At 44.8% G+C, this 16,021-nt stretch overlaps 1 protein-coding gene across 6 annotated transcripts in view; it reads left to right on the forward strand.

Moving 5' to 3' along the window:
- Dclk1 (doublecortin like kinase 1) overlaps positions 1–16,021 on the forward strand; it is a 280,821-nt gene that overhangs the window by 128,639 nt on the left and 136,161 nt on the right. For all 6 annotated transcript variants that reach the window (XM_021637560.2, XM_060378336.1, XM_060378335.1 and 3 more), the window contains exon 4: positions 4,745–4,844. In XM_021637560.2, coding sequence (XP_021493235.1) covers positions 4,745–4,844 — 100 coding nt within the window. The remainder of the gene's footprint in view (positions 1–4,744; positions 4,845–16,021) is intronic.

Raw genomic sequence — 16,021 nt, forward strand, 5'->3', positions numbered from 1 at the left:
AGTAAAACGGGGTGGAGATTCAGACTCTTACAAAAGCTAAATACTAAGGTCCCTGGAGGAGGATGGGCCCTAGACAGACTGGATGATGGCAGCTATGGGGACGAGGGCTGGAGCCACCTGGGATTTGGATATGTTGCAGGGAATCAACCCACAGTGAGATGGGGAAGAACAGATCCTGGAAATCCTAGCTCTTGGAGAGGTAAGAGGGTGCTGCTAGTGAAACAGGAAGGCTTAGACAGGAGTTCTTCACAGTCTGAGTATGTTTGTATTTCTCCTTATGTCTGCCTTATCTTTGATAGATACTTCTCATAACAACTGAGCAGAGATTTCCTGGCAGGTGAGATCCACACTCATGGCCTGCTGTAGCATGAAGCATGTTCTTTGCCCATAAATGTACCTTATATTTGAACTCTGGTAACTAAGCTGGGTTTTGAATATTTAGAGTTGTAAAATGATCAACACTTTATAGATACAAGATCAGATTATTATGGAAACCTTGTTTTATATTTTTTTCTACTTTCTATAACGTCTTGGTGCTAGAATGGTCAGAAATACCTCAAGGAAAGTTTCCCCATTGAATTTTCCTGGAGAAAATGGGGTACGAACTACCCCTGTTACTCCTCTGTTAGATGGACTACATCACTGTGGCCTCTCAATCAATGGCAGAGTAAGAGTGTGTGGGTAACCGAAACGCAGCAATTTTCCCCCAATCCTCTTTTCTTTCAACCTTTCATCTAAACCTTTTTGCCCTCAGCTCTTCTGTCACAGTTTCTCACAAGGAGTGGCTTTGTTTTTTAATTCCATCTCCCGAGCTTACTGCCATTTTCCGTCAGGCTGTTGTAAACAGGAAGGAGGCAGAATGGTGTTCAGCAGAAAACCTCTAGTGTCAGACGGTTGAACGCTTTGCTTTCATTGATTCCATTCACCGAAGCTTGAGTGGTAAATGAGTACATGCTACTTGACACCGGAATGACTTTTTCCCGTGTCTTTTCTGCTGAGCGATGACAGATAATTTCTTTAGCAATCACTGTGTTCTTTTCATATTCTTGGAATCATAGTGTTGGAAGGAACATCAAAAGTTCATCATGTTTCATCTCTCACTTGCCAAAAGAATTGTGCTTAAACTGTCCAAGCTGGATCATTCGTTGTCTGTTGTGTTCTCTGAGCCTAAAACTTGGAAAACGGCCATCAGGAGAATGATGGAAGCACATTGGCTGCAGCCAACTTATAACATGTTGTAGTCCTGCTGGTTATCTACACACTTAGCAGAAACATGCACACGCAGTTGAATGTGGTTGAGTGGTTGCCTGACATCCTGTAATGAAAATGGTCGCATATGGAAGAAGGAAAGAGTATTTCCTTCAGAAAACATAATTTTTCATCTATAAGAAATTTTATGTATGTGTACATTTTGCACCTATGTGTATGGGCATGGACCCATGTACACACCTGTTGAGACCAGAGTAACCTTGGGTACCATGTTTCTTTGGGCAACCTCTAGCTTGTTTCAAGCTTATCAATTAGGCTCTACATGCCTCTGCTTACCCAACACTGGGATTATAAGTATTCTACTGTACTTGGCCTGTTAGGGGAACAGGGACTGTCTCTGACATGAACTCAGTGGCTAGCTCTTTGACCTCTCCCCACTCCCCCACCCACCCCGAGGGAGGAGCAACCTTACCAGGCCACAGAGGAGGACATTGCAGCCAGTCCTGAAGAGACCTGATAAGCTAGGGTCAGATGGAAGGGGAGGAGGACCTCCCCCATCAAGGGACTTAGAGAGGGGCAGGGAGGAGATGAGGGAGGGAGGGTGGAATTGGGAGGGAATGAAGGAGGGGGATACAGGTGGGGTACAAAGTGAATAAACTGTAACTAATATAAAAAATAAAAATGTAATTAAAAAATGGATTCTGGAGATTAAACTTGGGTCATTGTGCTGATGAAACACTTTGTAGACCAAACTGTATGTCCTCAGCCCCCAACCAGAGATTTAAGAAAAAAAAAATCCTAGTATTTGGCTCAGAACTTGACAACTGTAGGCCCAGCATAACAGTTTCAATAAATAAACTAGTACCTAAATATTTCTAGCGAAACATGGCCGCCTGGGGAGAGAGTAGGTAATAGGACTTCCCTGGCAGTCCTTGAATCCTATGTTTTAGTTGATCTGTGTTATTTAAAGACTGAGTCTCACTCTGCAGCCCAGGCTGGTCTCAAACTCAGTCTCCTTGCCTTAGCCTCCAAAGCTCTGGAATTATAACTGTGTGCCCAGATGCCTGGCACCTGGTCTTTTAAACATTTCTTAAAAGAACACTGTAAGATGCTGCTGTGGAAGAAACACTGCTGGGTTCACACTCTAGAATCTTGGTTTTCCTTCTCTTCTCTTGGGCTTGGGTACACATCAACACGTTAAGAATATTTGGAGTTCAGAACACGGACACAGGACTTCCAACTGCAAAAGCTAGTTTACCACCCACTTTTTAAGAGCATACTTCACTTTGGGGACTATTGTTCAGCATTGCCCAAGGGAAAGCCCACGCCTAACTCATGTTTATATGTTTGGGCGATACGCTATCTTACGTCTACCATGCATTTATTAAAAACATATGCATATTAAAGAGATATGCCTGGTAAATGGTTGGATAGATGACAAGAATACATGTAGAGAAAGCTTGGATGTCAAGGTAAGTGAGGTCGGCCCTGGACTGAGAGAGAAAGAGGAGCAATGTGGAGGGCACTCTCTGCCATCCAAAGGTTTCTTTATGAAGAAAGTGGGAATTTAGTTATTATAATGCTGTGCCTGCGATAAAAGCCCTCTTAATCTTTAAATGGCAGAGAAAGCACTTACAGCCCCCTCCTAATTCATACTTAATGTTTATCATTAATCCACTGGAGAAATTTCCTGTAAAAGATTGCTGCCAAGCCATTGTTTGGAGATGAGACATCTTGAGAAACCCTTGGTTGCCCACGTGCCATTGCACCTGGTTGCCAAGAATGCTCAAGTCTCCCAACTCACAGCTCTGAGTGCCACCAATTATGTGATGCGACACAGTAATGCTTCCAAAGACTGACAAAGACACAAAACTCCAGAGGCGCCCATGGCTGAACTGTAGATGAGAGAGTGCTCACAGAAACCACAGGGCATCAACGTTCGCCTTCCACATGTACTTTTCTTTGGTATCCAGGCACCTGGAGGAAAATGCCACTCAAAAGGCTGATTTGTATAGCTCTGCCCTGGTGATTTTGTTGTCAACTGGATATACCTAGTAGGAGGGACCTTCAGTTGAAGAGTTGCCTCCATCAGATTCGCCTGTGGGGCATTTTCTTGATTGATAACTAGAAGAGTAAGACCCAGCCCACTGTGGGAAGTGCCATCCTTGGGTGAACCTGGGCTGTATAAGAAAGGTGCCTAGCTAGCGTGAGCCTGGGGGCAAGCACGGAAGCATCATTCCTCCATAGTCTCTTCTCCAGTTCCTGCCTCTAGGCTCCTGCCTTGCCTTCCCTTGATGAAGAACTATAATCCTCAAGCCAAATAAAGCCTTTCTCCCTCCAAACTGCTTTTGCTTGGTGTTTTAGAGAAGTGAACCAGAGCCACCTTGTGATTCACCCACATGGTGAAAGGAAATTGGGAATGGGTAGACTAGAGCAGCCTTCGAGCACTGGCATAGCCCATGCCATGAACAAAACATTGCAGAATCATCTCCAAGCTTGACAATGAGTCATCCTGACCACACATCACTGCAAAGTGACATTTACCTCAAAGTTCTCATTTGGGAATAGACTGCATCAAGTCATTTGAGATATTTGTGTTTGAGATAGAATGTCACCGTGGTATTCAGACGGGCCTTGAAGTCAAACTGGTGGTCCATCACGCTCAGCCTCCCCCGTGCTTAGATGATAGACACATGAAACCACATCTAGCTTAAAGTTTTCTTTCACCTGACAATGAGAAGTTGGATGTTGGGGGTTAGAAGGTCACGATGGGCCCCAGGCTATCATCTCAACACTAGGAAGGCTCAGATAGGAGGATAGACAGCTCAAGGCTAGCTTGAGATATGTAGTGAGACTCTGTGTCCAACAACCAAACAAGGGCTGAAAACATAGCTCCATGGCTGAATGTCAGTCTAATATGGTCAAAGCCTTGGACTCGATCCCTGGTATTGAAGAATAACCGGGGGGGGGGGTGCGGTGCGGAGAGTTTTACTGTTTGGTACAGCATGAGGGAGTCATGCTAAACCTCTCCGGAACCCCTTTTCAAATTCTCCCTCTTATAAGGGCTTCAGCTTTATTTCAGCCAGAGACGGACTGGAACTACCACTTGTTATAATATCCTATTTTTGTCGGGGATTGTTGTGGGCACGTAACTCTGCCAGTCACCAACAGAAGGTCTGCTGTTAAAACCATGCGCTTGGCCCTCTGTTGGGACTTACATTCAGAAGCCGGAGTGTGGGGGGCTCCCATCTCTGAGTAGCCGGCTCCCTGGTGTTACAGAAACAAAGAGCTCTTACCTCATAGCTTCTTGATGTATCCAGTCATAAATGTGACAGTTACCCGGCCAGTCGCCTTTTCTGCCTTCCTGCAGACCTGAGACTAACGCGTTCCTTACTGATAACAGATGCCCGAGCCCAGCCTTTGAAATCACCCTGTTGATTCCATTAGAGGAAAATGGCTTCATGCAGAGGCCTTCGGGGTGGGGGAGGTGGTGGTGTGTGGACCCCTGGCTGAGTACCATGCTTTTCTCTTGTAGGTGATGTGCCTTCAGGACTTTTTTGGTGACGATGACATTTTTATTGCATGTGGACCAGAGAAGTTCCGTTACCAGGATGATTTCTTGCTAGATGAAAGTGGTAAGAAAAAAAAAAAAAGTTCAAAACCAGAGGAAATTTGAGGCAGCTTTTCAAAATGAACTACACCAGGCCAAGATTATGTCAGCTCCAAAGCCACCAAATCAGTTTCAGATCCTCTACTGCCTTGTCTTTCCTATATCTTGAATTTCTTTGATTTTTTAAAATATAGAAAACAGATGAAATGATAATTGAAAAGGTTAATCCATTTGGAAGAATATCTCTTAATGGCTAATTTATAGCCATTTAATAACTAAACTGATGCTTTACAGAGAACCACAATGTGGATTTCTACACTTTTAATTATATGTTTTCCTAAAAAAAAATTTATAGTAGATGGATTTGTAATCATAAGATTACTGAGCATGCTTCTAAACTCAGCTTTCATGTGGCTTCCTCTAATTTCTGAGAAAGTGGTTTGGTACCCTTTCTCCCTAAAGTATACTGGAATTTATGTGTCATTAACATCTTTGAAGTATCAGGATAGAAGTTTCTTTGTATTAATGAACTAAATGTGACCCTTGGTGATTGATAAAAAGGGTGGGTAGTTGGTACAGAGGCTGGGTACTGACAAATGGGGAGATCAATGTAAAAGTCTACGATTTTTCAGAATGATTTATTTTGGAGGTATTGGGAGTCATCTCAGAATCTTAGAGCATCACAGGTAAAATAATCACTAAGGACTCCCCGCCTTGATAATTACTTCTTATTTAATTAGGGGACTATTACATAGCTACTGACACTTCAAACGCCATCTAACTGGAGACCGTTTATGAAGCAACAAGTGAATTTGTTGTTGCTACACTGACAAAAATAGGTGGGCGGTCCTAAAGTGCTGAAAAGAAAGGCAGGCGCTGCCCTGTCCTGGTCTCATCCTAAAGCTTCAGCTATGCACTCACAGGAGCAACCACTTGTGTGGTGTAGTGATGAGCCACGCACACAGGCTTTATTTGTTTTTTTGTTAATGACAGATCACAGACACAGTGGGGTCCCATGATAACACAGTGCTCAGGCACAGCATAACCGGCCACTCTACTCCATTAACTAGAGCTTACGACGCTCCCACCGTACCAGCTCACCTCAGAAGCACCTCACGGGGCATGACGCGCCATTAAAGCAGCGCAGACAAAAATCAATGCTATGCACTTAGACAGTTACTAATCTGTGACTCAGAGAACGTAGGCAAAGAGAACAGCCCTCCATCATGAAAACTTCAAGTGCCCAATGAGAGTATATATAGATAACACGGATATGCCATATGACAAGATTCATTTTGGCACAAGGTCTTAACCGGGGGAGTGCTTTGGCATCTCTTTCCCTCAGAATAAGTTCACTCCAAATATATTTCATCCTTATAACCAATGCACGTGTCCTCTCGGGGCAGGGGTTTATGTAAATGTATCCCTCACCGGGCACACCCGGGGAGGAGAGCATCCCACCTTGTTTAAGGCTAACGCAGCTTTGCCACTGTGTGCCAACAAACAAGTGTTTCCAGTCGGGACGCAGAGCTGACAGCACGGGTTTTGAGAAGAATAAACGGCCTTGACTTTCAATTTAACGAAAATAGCTGCTTTTGATAGAATGGCCTGAGCCACCAGATGTGTTCTGAAATGAAAGCCCACTCTCTGGCTTGATACAGAGAGCAGCCTGTCAGGTTCGAACCACCCGCCAACAAAGGCAGGTAGACTTGCCGTGAAGGACAACAGAGAGCTGCCATGAAAGCATCCTACCATTCCCCTCGTTATCACGAGGTGTACACACGGTGGTGTAGCTCAGGGACAGGGCTTTTTCCCAGCTTTGTTTCCAGCCTTGCCAAGGCAAAGACAGGTGGGATGGCCCGGTGGTTAAAAGCACTGGCTGCTTTTTCAGAGGACCTGGGTTTGGCTCCCAGCAGCCACAGCGTGGCTCACAACCATCTGTTGTGAGTTCTGGGGAACCCAGTACTTTCTCTGTTTTCCAAGGGCGTCATGAGCATACATGGTGCATAGACATACATGCAGGCAAAGCACCCATTTGCATTAAAAGGTAAAAGTAAATAAAAATATTTTAGAAGAAAATACAAGAGTACATATGCATACACCCAGTCCTGAATACACACACATATGCCTGCACATAACACATGCATGACACACATGCACACATACACACAAGCACATACTCTAGCCATCTTTTGACAGACCATTTTGTTGAGCTCCTCGCTTCCCTTCTCCTGATCAATACACCCTACCCAATTCTCTGTGTGAAATACGTTCACTGTGTGGCTTGTCTTCCCCCGTCCTAGAAGAAACACACGGGCACAGGAGGAGGGAAGGAGAGTCAACTCAAGAAAAAGAAATCTAAATTGAGGTTCTACTTCCTTAGATGAACTTAGGCTGAGTCTAAACTCACACGTTGACAACTGCAATTTTCCCTGGTGCTTGTACAGTATGTTCTGGGGCTAATGTATTAAAATTTGAATCTTTTAATAAATGCTCTGAATGTGATCTAACCCAGTTCATTGGCACTTACTAGGCAGTATCAGAACATCAGTGCTGTATTTGGTCAGTCCTGCAGTAAACTTCCTTAATGATGTGTGCTAATGGGTATAGCCATCTTCAGAATTAATATTTTTCCTGGTGCAGAACCAGTCTTGATTTAATGGTGTCAGGAAGTGGCCTTGCACTTTTATTTTATCTTTAGAAATTAACCCAGCTACTAGCACGCTTGGGATTAGGAAGGATATATTTCCCCCAAGCACCACCAGCAAGCCCCCAAAGACATTGCCTAAGGGTTTCCCAATGGAGACTTGTGCCATAACAGAGAGATATTTTCCAGGGCCACATGGGAGCAGGATCAATACAGAAATGAACAGCCAGAAATGCTCTTTCCTTCCACCTTCACATGCTACACAGGGTGTTCTAAATCCGAGTGTAACCATTTTAGCAAAGCGTCATCCATCAAGCGAGGCTCAGCACCTTCCAAATGGTGGCCAGAGTGCTATATATAGAGCCCAGCAGCAGCTTGCAGATCTGTCCTCGTGGCACCTGCTCTCTGATTTAGACTGGGGAATCATAGTGGGGGAAGATGCCTTGCTGGAGACAGGAAGCTCATTGCCATGTAGTGTTTCTTGGACGTGGATGAGAAACCAGGGAGTTCAGCACGTGTCGCCGTCCAGAAGTGACGGGGCTTGTTTGAGCAGTGTCTGTCTTGGTGATGAGCCCAGCGTAAATGTCAACTTGGGGTCTGCCCATTCACCCTCAAAGCCCATGTTCCTTTCCTTTCCTGGTTTCTTCAGCAGCGCATCATGCGTTCTTGTCATGGGTGGCTCACCACTGCCCAGCCTGTTGGAGAGCCTAAATCTCTCTGACTTTTCTGAGATCTTGAATCTCATGCCAAGAAATTGTTTATTTGAGGCTTAGGTGCTTTTTGCCTCTATGTCTCATGAGTCTCTTAAGGCTGTCCTACAAACTACCACAAACTAGATGGCTAAGGCAGCAGAAATTATAAGAAAAGATATTAAATGTTATTATCACAAAATGATTGGAAATGCGATGGGAAATTCTTTTGTTTGTTTTTCAAGAATCTCTAATTTTTAAAATGTTACAACTAATGTAAGGGCGTATGTGCCCCATGGTTATGCAGTGTCCACAGAGGCCAGAAGAGGCCATCCGATTTCCTAGACGGTTGTGAGCCAGGAACTGAACCCAGCTCCTATGCACCAACAGCCAGTGGTTTTAACCCCTGAGACCTAGCTCCAGCCCCCGCGTGTCTTATCCAGCCTCCTGAATGTCTTTCTTCCATTGTCCTTGGCTTTGTGCAATGATCCCATGCGTGCAGTGACAGAGTTCCTGTGGGCAGGGTTGCCAGTGTTCCTCACAGGATGAGCTGGAAAAATGCTGTCAGGGAATTTCAGCATCATGTCGGCCAGGGCGCCTTTGAAACCTTTTGTCTAAGCTGAAAATGAGTGTTCTGACAGGTGCAGGGGCTTGTGTGCCTCACTGACTGGACTGTGTGTCCAAAAGAAACCCATGTATAGCTGATATCCAATGGCCTCTGTTCACATGGCCTCTTAGTCCCCTGTAGGTAGTGGCTGTGTTTGTGCCCTGGCCAGCGTACTACAGGGCTCTCGCTGTGGGCTCCGTGTGGCTTAGCAGGGTTAGAAATGTTCGTCTGATCATGCAAAGGTAGTGGTTGGTGTCCTGTGGGAGGCAGGCAAGGAGCCCAGCCTGTGTAAGAAAGTAAAACTGGTATAAACACGAGTCTGTGCTCTGTGAGTCCAGTGGAAGGAAGAGCCATCTCTCGAGCAGACTGCTCTTGACAGCCAGCAACGAGTCAGTTTTCTCAGCTGTGTGTGAAAATTGCTTCTTGTTGACTGCAGGCTTAATGTCAGATGGGTAATTTGGTCCATTTCCTATGTGCATTGTGCGTCTGAGTTTCAAGTCTTCTTATTGAAGTAAGAGAGATGAGGCAAAAATTAAGCAAATTTATACCCATGTGTGTACACACCTGTATACACATAAAGTGTCCTAGAACTAAAGAATAGAACAAGCATATATTTAAGCTTTGCTGGCTGTGTGATTTTCTACTTGAAAAAAAAATGTGTGTAGGTGTTCTGTTTGCCTGTCTGTCTGAGCACCACATGCATTCAGTGCCTGCAGCAGCCAGAAGAGGGCGACAATCACCTGGAACTGGAGTTCCAGGTGGTTTTGCCCTGCCTTGTGGGTGCCAAGAACTGGACCTGGGTCCCCTACAAGGGCAGCAAGTGCTCTTAACCACTGACCCATCTCTCCAGACCTCCTATATTTGTCCTGAGACAGGGTCTCAGTCTGTATTCCAGACTGGACATGGACTCACTATAAAGCTCAGGATGGCCTTCAATTTGGGATTCTCATGCCCCAGCCTCCAGGGTGCTATGATTATAGGTATCTCTCCTGATGTCAGGTATAAAAGTTGAAGGCTTTTCAAAGAACTCTGAAGTGTGAGTGTATGTGTGTGTGAGAGAGAGTGGGTGTGGGGGGGTATGAGTGTGTACATTCACATGCATAGTCTCATACTAGCAAAACATCAGTCCAGCTCTTCCCCAGAACTAACCATCAGGAATTCAGTGTTCTTCCTGCTATGGGAATCCTTCTAGACTGGACATTTTCTCAGCTTCTCATGAAGACTCCCATGGTGTTGGGCACCCATGGCCTGTTGGTACACATTTATGTAACTACTCCGTCTTGACCACTTTCATGGATTCATGACTGATGGAAACTGTAGTAGGTCCCATTCACCATGGTGATCTCCATCGCTTTCCACATCTCTGAGTAATAATAGGGCTGAAACTGAAAGCAACAGAAACAGTTTGGGGCTAGTCTCAGAAGGCATAGGTCTCACTTAAGCTCCAGGTCCTTCTGTCTGTGCGGTGTCTTTGCCTCACATTCTGCTTCTTATGCTGTATCACTCCACAACCACACACACACACACACACACACACACACACACACACACACCCCTAAGCTGAAATGAACCTCAAATTAGATACTGTTACAATGCTTCCAAACAGCCTTTCTGTACTGAAATTAGCCCCTATAAGACTGTAGCCTGACTCAGACACAGATTTGTTTGTGGGAATCCACTGAATTCAGAAGCTATCAAGATTGCCTTTTGTTGTTCTCTGGAACCAGAAGCTGGTTCCATTGCTTTCTCCTCACTCTGTCCCATGCAAGACGTGAGGCAGGGCTCCGAGGAGCTTTGCTGTTTCCTATTTGGAATCTCTAAAATATTAAAGCAAAACACATTTAGAAAAATAGGTCAGACTTTAAAAACTAAAAGCCTTCAGGATTCCAGACTTTGGGAGAAGAGTGTGTGTGTGTGTGTGTGTGTGTGTGTGTGTCTGTGTGTGTGTGTGTGTGTGTGTGTGTGTGTGTACATCCATGTTGGTTTGGGTTCAAGAGATCTCCAGTGGTCCCACTGCTTCACCCTGGAGCTGATGATGACTGGGAGCCACACAGTCACTGAAAATACCAAGAAAAACGAAGTTTAGATGAAGGCCAGGCTTCTCTGTAAAGTGGCTTGAAGCTCCTACTATCAAAATGCACTTTTTTTCATTCATTTATTCAGTGAGCTGTTCAGTTTGTAGACATAGCATGCAGCAGGAAGTGTGCCAGGAACAAATAACTGTGGGTAGTAAGCCATCAGATATGATGTCTCATATTAACCTTGGACGTTGCTCACATTTAAAGGTACCAGAGGCTATTCAGCATTGAACTTTGACCCAGAATATTAAGTATTTCTGCTGCTTCTCATGGGTTTTATACCCCTGGGAGAGTATAATGTTAAAATGACTAATGGCTTACAGCAGACCAACGGTTCTTCATCGCTGTAATTGGGTTATGAGGCTGGTTTGCAACGAGTCTTGTGGGCAGATTTCTCCCAGATGTACAATTTTACTGTTTCAGAAGTTATTTCTAGGAATGAATACACCAACAAAAATTGTCTTCTTGGAGGAGCATGTCAAGTCTGGTTTGCTCATTCTTCATTTTCCTTTGTGTTGGTTTGTAGAATTCAGCCTGATATTTGAAGTGGAAGGTCAGGTCCCGTGAGTTCTGAACAGAGGGCATGAATGCTGGCAGGCTCTTGTTCCCATTTGCCTCTTGGCAATTACATTTTTATTTTATTTTTAATTAGTTTGTTTTGATTTTAGGGTTTTAGTTTGGATGTTTTTCTTGTTCTGTTTTTGAGACATAGAGAAAGGGAGTAAGAAGGAATATGAAGTTGGTCAGATAGACATGTGGGGGAGGATCTGGGAAGAGATGGGGAGGGGAAGGAATATAAGCAAAATATATTGTATAAAATGTTTAAAGAAAAAAATAAAAAAAAAAACAGCAAGACGTGTGAAAACTTACTTGACCTTTATTACTTGACCTAAGTACCTTTATTGTAAATAGAAAAGTAAGGTTTCTCAGAGCTCAGTGATATTCAGATTTAATTGACTGCTATACTGTGGGGTGGAGTAGTTGTGTTTTGGGGACAGAAACTAAGCCAAGCACAAGCTAGTCCATTTGCTGCCACGAGAGCAATTTCTACACCAGAAACACAGGCACTAGCTGACACAGATGGTCACTTCTTTACGTTTTTCTCTTCTGTCCCCATGGTCATCTTCTGACTGTATATAGTCACTGGCAGACACATTGTGAAGACAGAAAACCTGACAGAGTAGAATACCCAGCATGAATCCTTGAAGGGTGAGTCTCAGCGATCACCTATCCCCTTCTGTGTGACAGAAGTCCTCTTCACAGCATGGCAACAGGCCCCCAAACCTCCTCAGTGGCTACCTTCTTCGAACGACAGCCACAGTGTCATACAAGGCCAATCCCACTATCCCCTAGGAAAAATAAAGACTTCATTCTCACTGAATACAAATTCATCTTTTTTAGCACTGACTCACTCTCCCAGACTCTGCCCTTCTAGGTAAAAACCACCGTGCCTGTCAATATCTGGAGGCAGCTTCCCTCCCAGCCCCCCCCCAATAGAATCAAGATCAGTCACTATGCAATCTCACTCTTTCCTCTAAACCCTCACGTCTCTTCCCTACTCTTTCCTTATCTTGCAAAGGAAGGGGGGCCATGACTGCTCTTATCTTGGCCTCTGTTGTTTTGTGATGTCATCTTCCCAGCATTCTGTCTCATTGGTCTAGTGGATTGGCCATGTGTCCTTTCTTCCCTCCACTCAGAGCCAATCCTAGGTTCTTCCTGCCTTTTAGGTGCCTTCATCCATCTCTGCCAGCCTTTCAAGTCAGGGACTCTGATTTTCTCTGTCAACTTGCTAAAAATAATCAATAAATTACCATCCTCAAAGCCTTCACTTCCTTGTTCTGACTCACTTTTTAAATAACTTTGGGCTACTGCTACAGTAAACACAAAAGATTATGGGATTTTTCAGCTTCTTAGAAACTGTCCTCCACTGGCCTTTGTCCACTGAGATTTGTCAGCTCACTCCTAAGATAATGAAAATGTTCTGGAATCTTCTAGCTAATTCAGAACTGCAAACAAACCTTCACAGTAGAACTTCTTTTCTCATACGTTCAGAGGGCTCAACATAGCAAATCCCTTCTCTGTGGGACAGTGGTGGCCGCTCTGCTTTCTCTACTTTCTACTGACTGGCTCTCTGACATGCCTGCACCCTCTTGAACAGCATGAGTTGGGAAACGGGACAGGCAACGGGAAAGGAGAGGTGAACTCCCTCCCTGACAATGCTGTAATTCCCAAAATTCCCCAGGCCGTCACTATTGTAAAGCAAATTTCACTTTTGGTTGTCTTTAGGTGTCCAAGCTTCTTCCATGAAGCATTCAGTATCTTCTAGGTATGGCTGTTGTCGCCCCAGTCTGCATTTTCTTAAGCATTTCCCTCCCCAGGATCCTCTTGGGCAGAATCTAAATGAGCTCCATGCAGACTCAGTTCCTTTGACCCATCCATTCATTCCACGTACAAACCAACAGGGCACCCAGTGCGGCCAGGAGTCCTTCGCTCCAAAGTGCTCAGGGGAAAGTAACCCAGGTAAAGCCCCGATCCCCTGCTATCATTCTCTCACTGTTGATGGGCAGTTCCCACCTAGTGCTTCCCGCCTTCTATGAAAGCCTTATTAGGGTTCAGAAGAGTGTCACCTCTGTTCTGGAATGACGGAGTTCACATCACAGCTGTCTGAGAACTGTCCACATAGGGCTGGGTGGTAGAGCACTCTCCCAGCATGTGCAAAACTTCACTGCCCACATCGCCAAAATCCTCTGCTAAAGAGTAAAGACCCTGTTCTCTCCAAGGGCCTAAGCCTTTGGCACCTCTGAAGCGGATAACAGACCCAAAGCCAATATGTGTCTATGGGTGCTTTGCAATTTCTAGAAGGTGACCCACCTCAGACTTCATTTTGGCATCTGGTTTCTACTTCCTTGGAGTCTGGGTAAAACTTGTATTTTACTTGTTTTTCAGTGTATATACGTGTCTGTGAGAGTGTGAGCACATATGCACAGGTCCCTGGAGGCCAGAAGAGGGTGTCAGACCCCTTGGAGCTGGACATACAGGCAGTTGTGAGTCCCTGACGTGGGTGCTGGAGACTGAACCTGGGTCCTCTTCAAGAACAGCAATGGCTCTGAACCACCGAACCATCTCTCCATCCCTGAAACTTCCATTTTGAATATTGCCAAATCTGTAATTGGCTCCCTCACTTGCCACATACTTAATAATCCAGCAAGGAAGGCAGACTCTCAGACCACTGTGTTGAATATTCTTTTTTCTCCTTCACCACTCACTTTTTTGTAGAATGTACCATTTCTGATGACTCCCCTCCTTGAAATTTTGTCCCCTTGAAATTCTATCCCCTTGGACATCATGGAGTTCTGTAGTCCAGTCTTTTGCTTTCCTGCCTGCTTCTGGGCTTTTCCCAGCTTTGCTCTTTGCCATATATCCTCGGCGACTGTTCCCAGAGACTCATTCTGCATCCCTTTTTCTACTTAATTACCCTGCTCCCAGCCAAGTTCATCTACTTTAATGGCTTCAGCAATGATGGTGATGGCCCACAATGATGGTGACAAATGGCAGCCAGATGGTAAGCAATAAGCAGAACCCTTTGAAGTATGTGTAATTTTCCCCATTTCACAATTAAGGAAATTAAGGCTTAGAGATGATAAATAATTTGTCTGAGGCCACACAGCTAGCTAGCAGAGAAAGCAGAGTTCAAACTCGAGTCTATCTACATTTGAAGAATGAATTCTTAACCTCTACACTCACTGACCACCTCCCAAACTACAGCTCTAAACTTGATTCTTCGCACGAGCTGACTCATATATCCATATACCCAGCCCTCCCCCTGAACACATCCATAATCATGCCACAGCCGCAGAAACTTTAGTGCATCCCACACGTGAACTGATCGCTGGGTAGTCAACTTGTCAGCTTGCATCATCCTCCTGGCTTCCCGGGCGGGCGAGTCCCTGTCATCAGCATTCTCTGTTACAAAGGTTGGAGGACCAGAACCCGGAGCATGGAGCCATCTGTCATCAGCTCTGACAGCCACTCTAAAGCCCCAGGTCTTTGTCCACTCCACAGTACACTGTCAGTGCCTTATCTCCTCGGGCTCTTGTTTGGGCTGCTGCACAGGTACATAAACTTGCTTTCTTAGGTGCAGTCGTTCAAGATTCCACATGTTATTTTGACAAAATGGCTCTCCTGAGTTTTTGTTTGTTTGTTTGTTTTCTAGCATCACTGAAATCCAGACTCCTTGGCATGCTAGCAAGTGTTTCCTAACTTACCTTTTCCCCCTGTCAAGTTGCTGCCATCACTTGGACCCCTCTGCTCTCCAGCCCAAGAAAGATTTGTTGATTTCCTCAGCACCACACTTCTCAACAGCTCCACCTAAGGCCATACTGTTCCACAAACCCAGGACATTCCTTCTCACCCCACTCAAATTCCTCTTGCCCTTTGACAAATGTCGCTTTCTTTATAAAGCCTTACCTGTCTCCTTGGTTTGTCTCAACCCCTAGGGTTGAGCCTATCTTTGTTCCAGCTTTTTTGTTCCATTTCTCTATTAAAACATTTTGGTGATTCTGCCTCACACGATAGGCCTTTCTAAAAGCAGTGAACACAGTTTAGATTTATCACATTCACTTTTCAGGGAAAAAAACTATAGGGTTGTTTTCTAAATAAAATTAGATGAAGTTAAGTAATTTCCCAAGGTCATTGCATTTGTGTACTCCAAATACCTAGCTATCAATATCTTCCTAAGATCTTGTGTGTATGTGTGTGTGTGTGAAAGGAGAGAGAGAGAGAGAGAGAGAGAGAGAGAGAGAGAGAGAGAGAGAGGCAGAAAGGCAGGTAAGCAGGCAGAGACACTCAGGAATAACACATAACGCAAGTGGCCTGATTCAGCCCATGTGAACACAGAAGAACCTCACAGTTGAATGAAGTTCAGCCCATGGATAACAGCATAAGAAAGGAGATTTACCAAGCTTGAGAGGAAAGGGGATGCATGGATGCTCCTTCCTCTTACTCAGACACTCTTCAGTTCAGATAATGCCTGCACAGATGTCATTGAGGAGGGTACTTCAGCAACTGCATCCATCTAAGCAAATGGCAATCTCATCCAGAAAGCTCTTCACAGATAAACCCATAATGTTTAATCTGGATATTCCATGGCCCAGGTGAGTTGACAGAGAGAGAGACAGACAG

The sequence above is a fragment of the Meriones unguiculatus genome, chromosome 2 (assembly GCF_030254825.1).
Source record: "Meriones unguiculatus strain TT.TT164.6M chromosome 2, Bangor_MerUng_6.1, whole genome shotgun sequence".
NCBI classification, from domain to species: Eukaryota; Metazoa; Chordata; class Mammalia; order Rodentia; family Muridae; genus Meriones; species Meriones unguiculatus.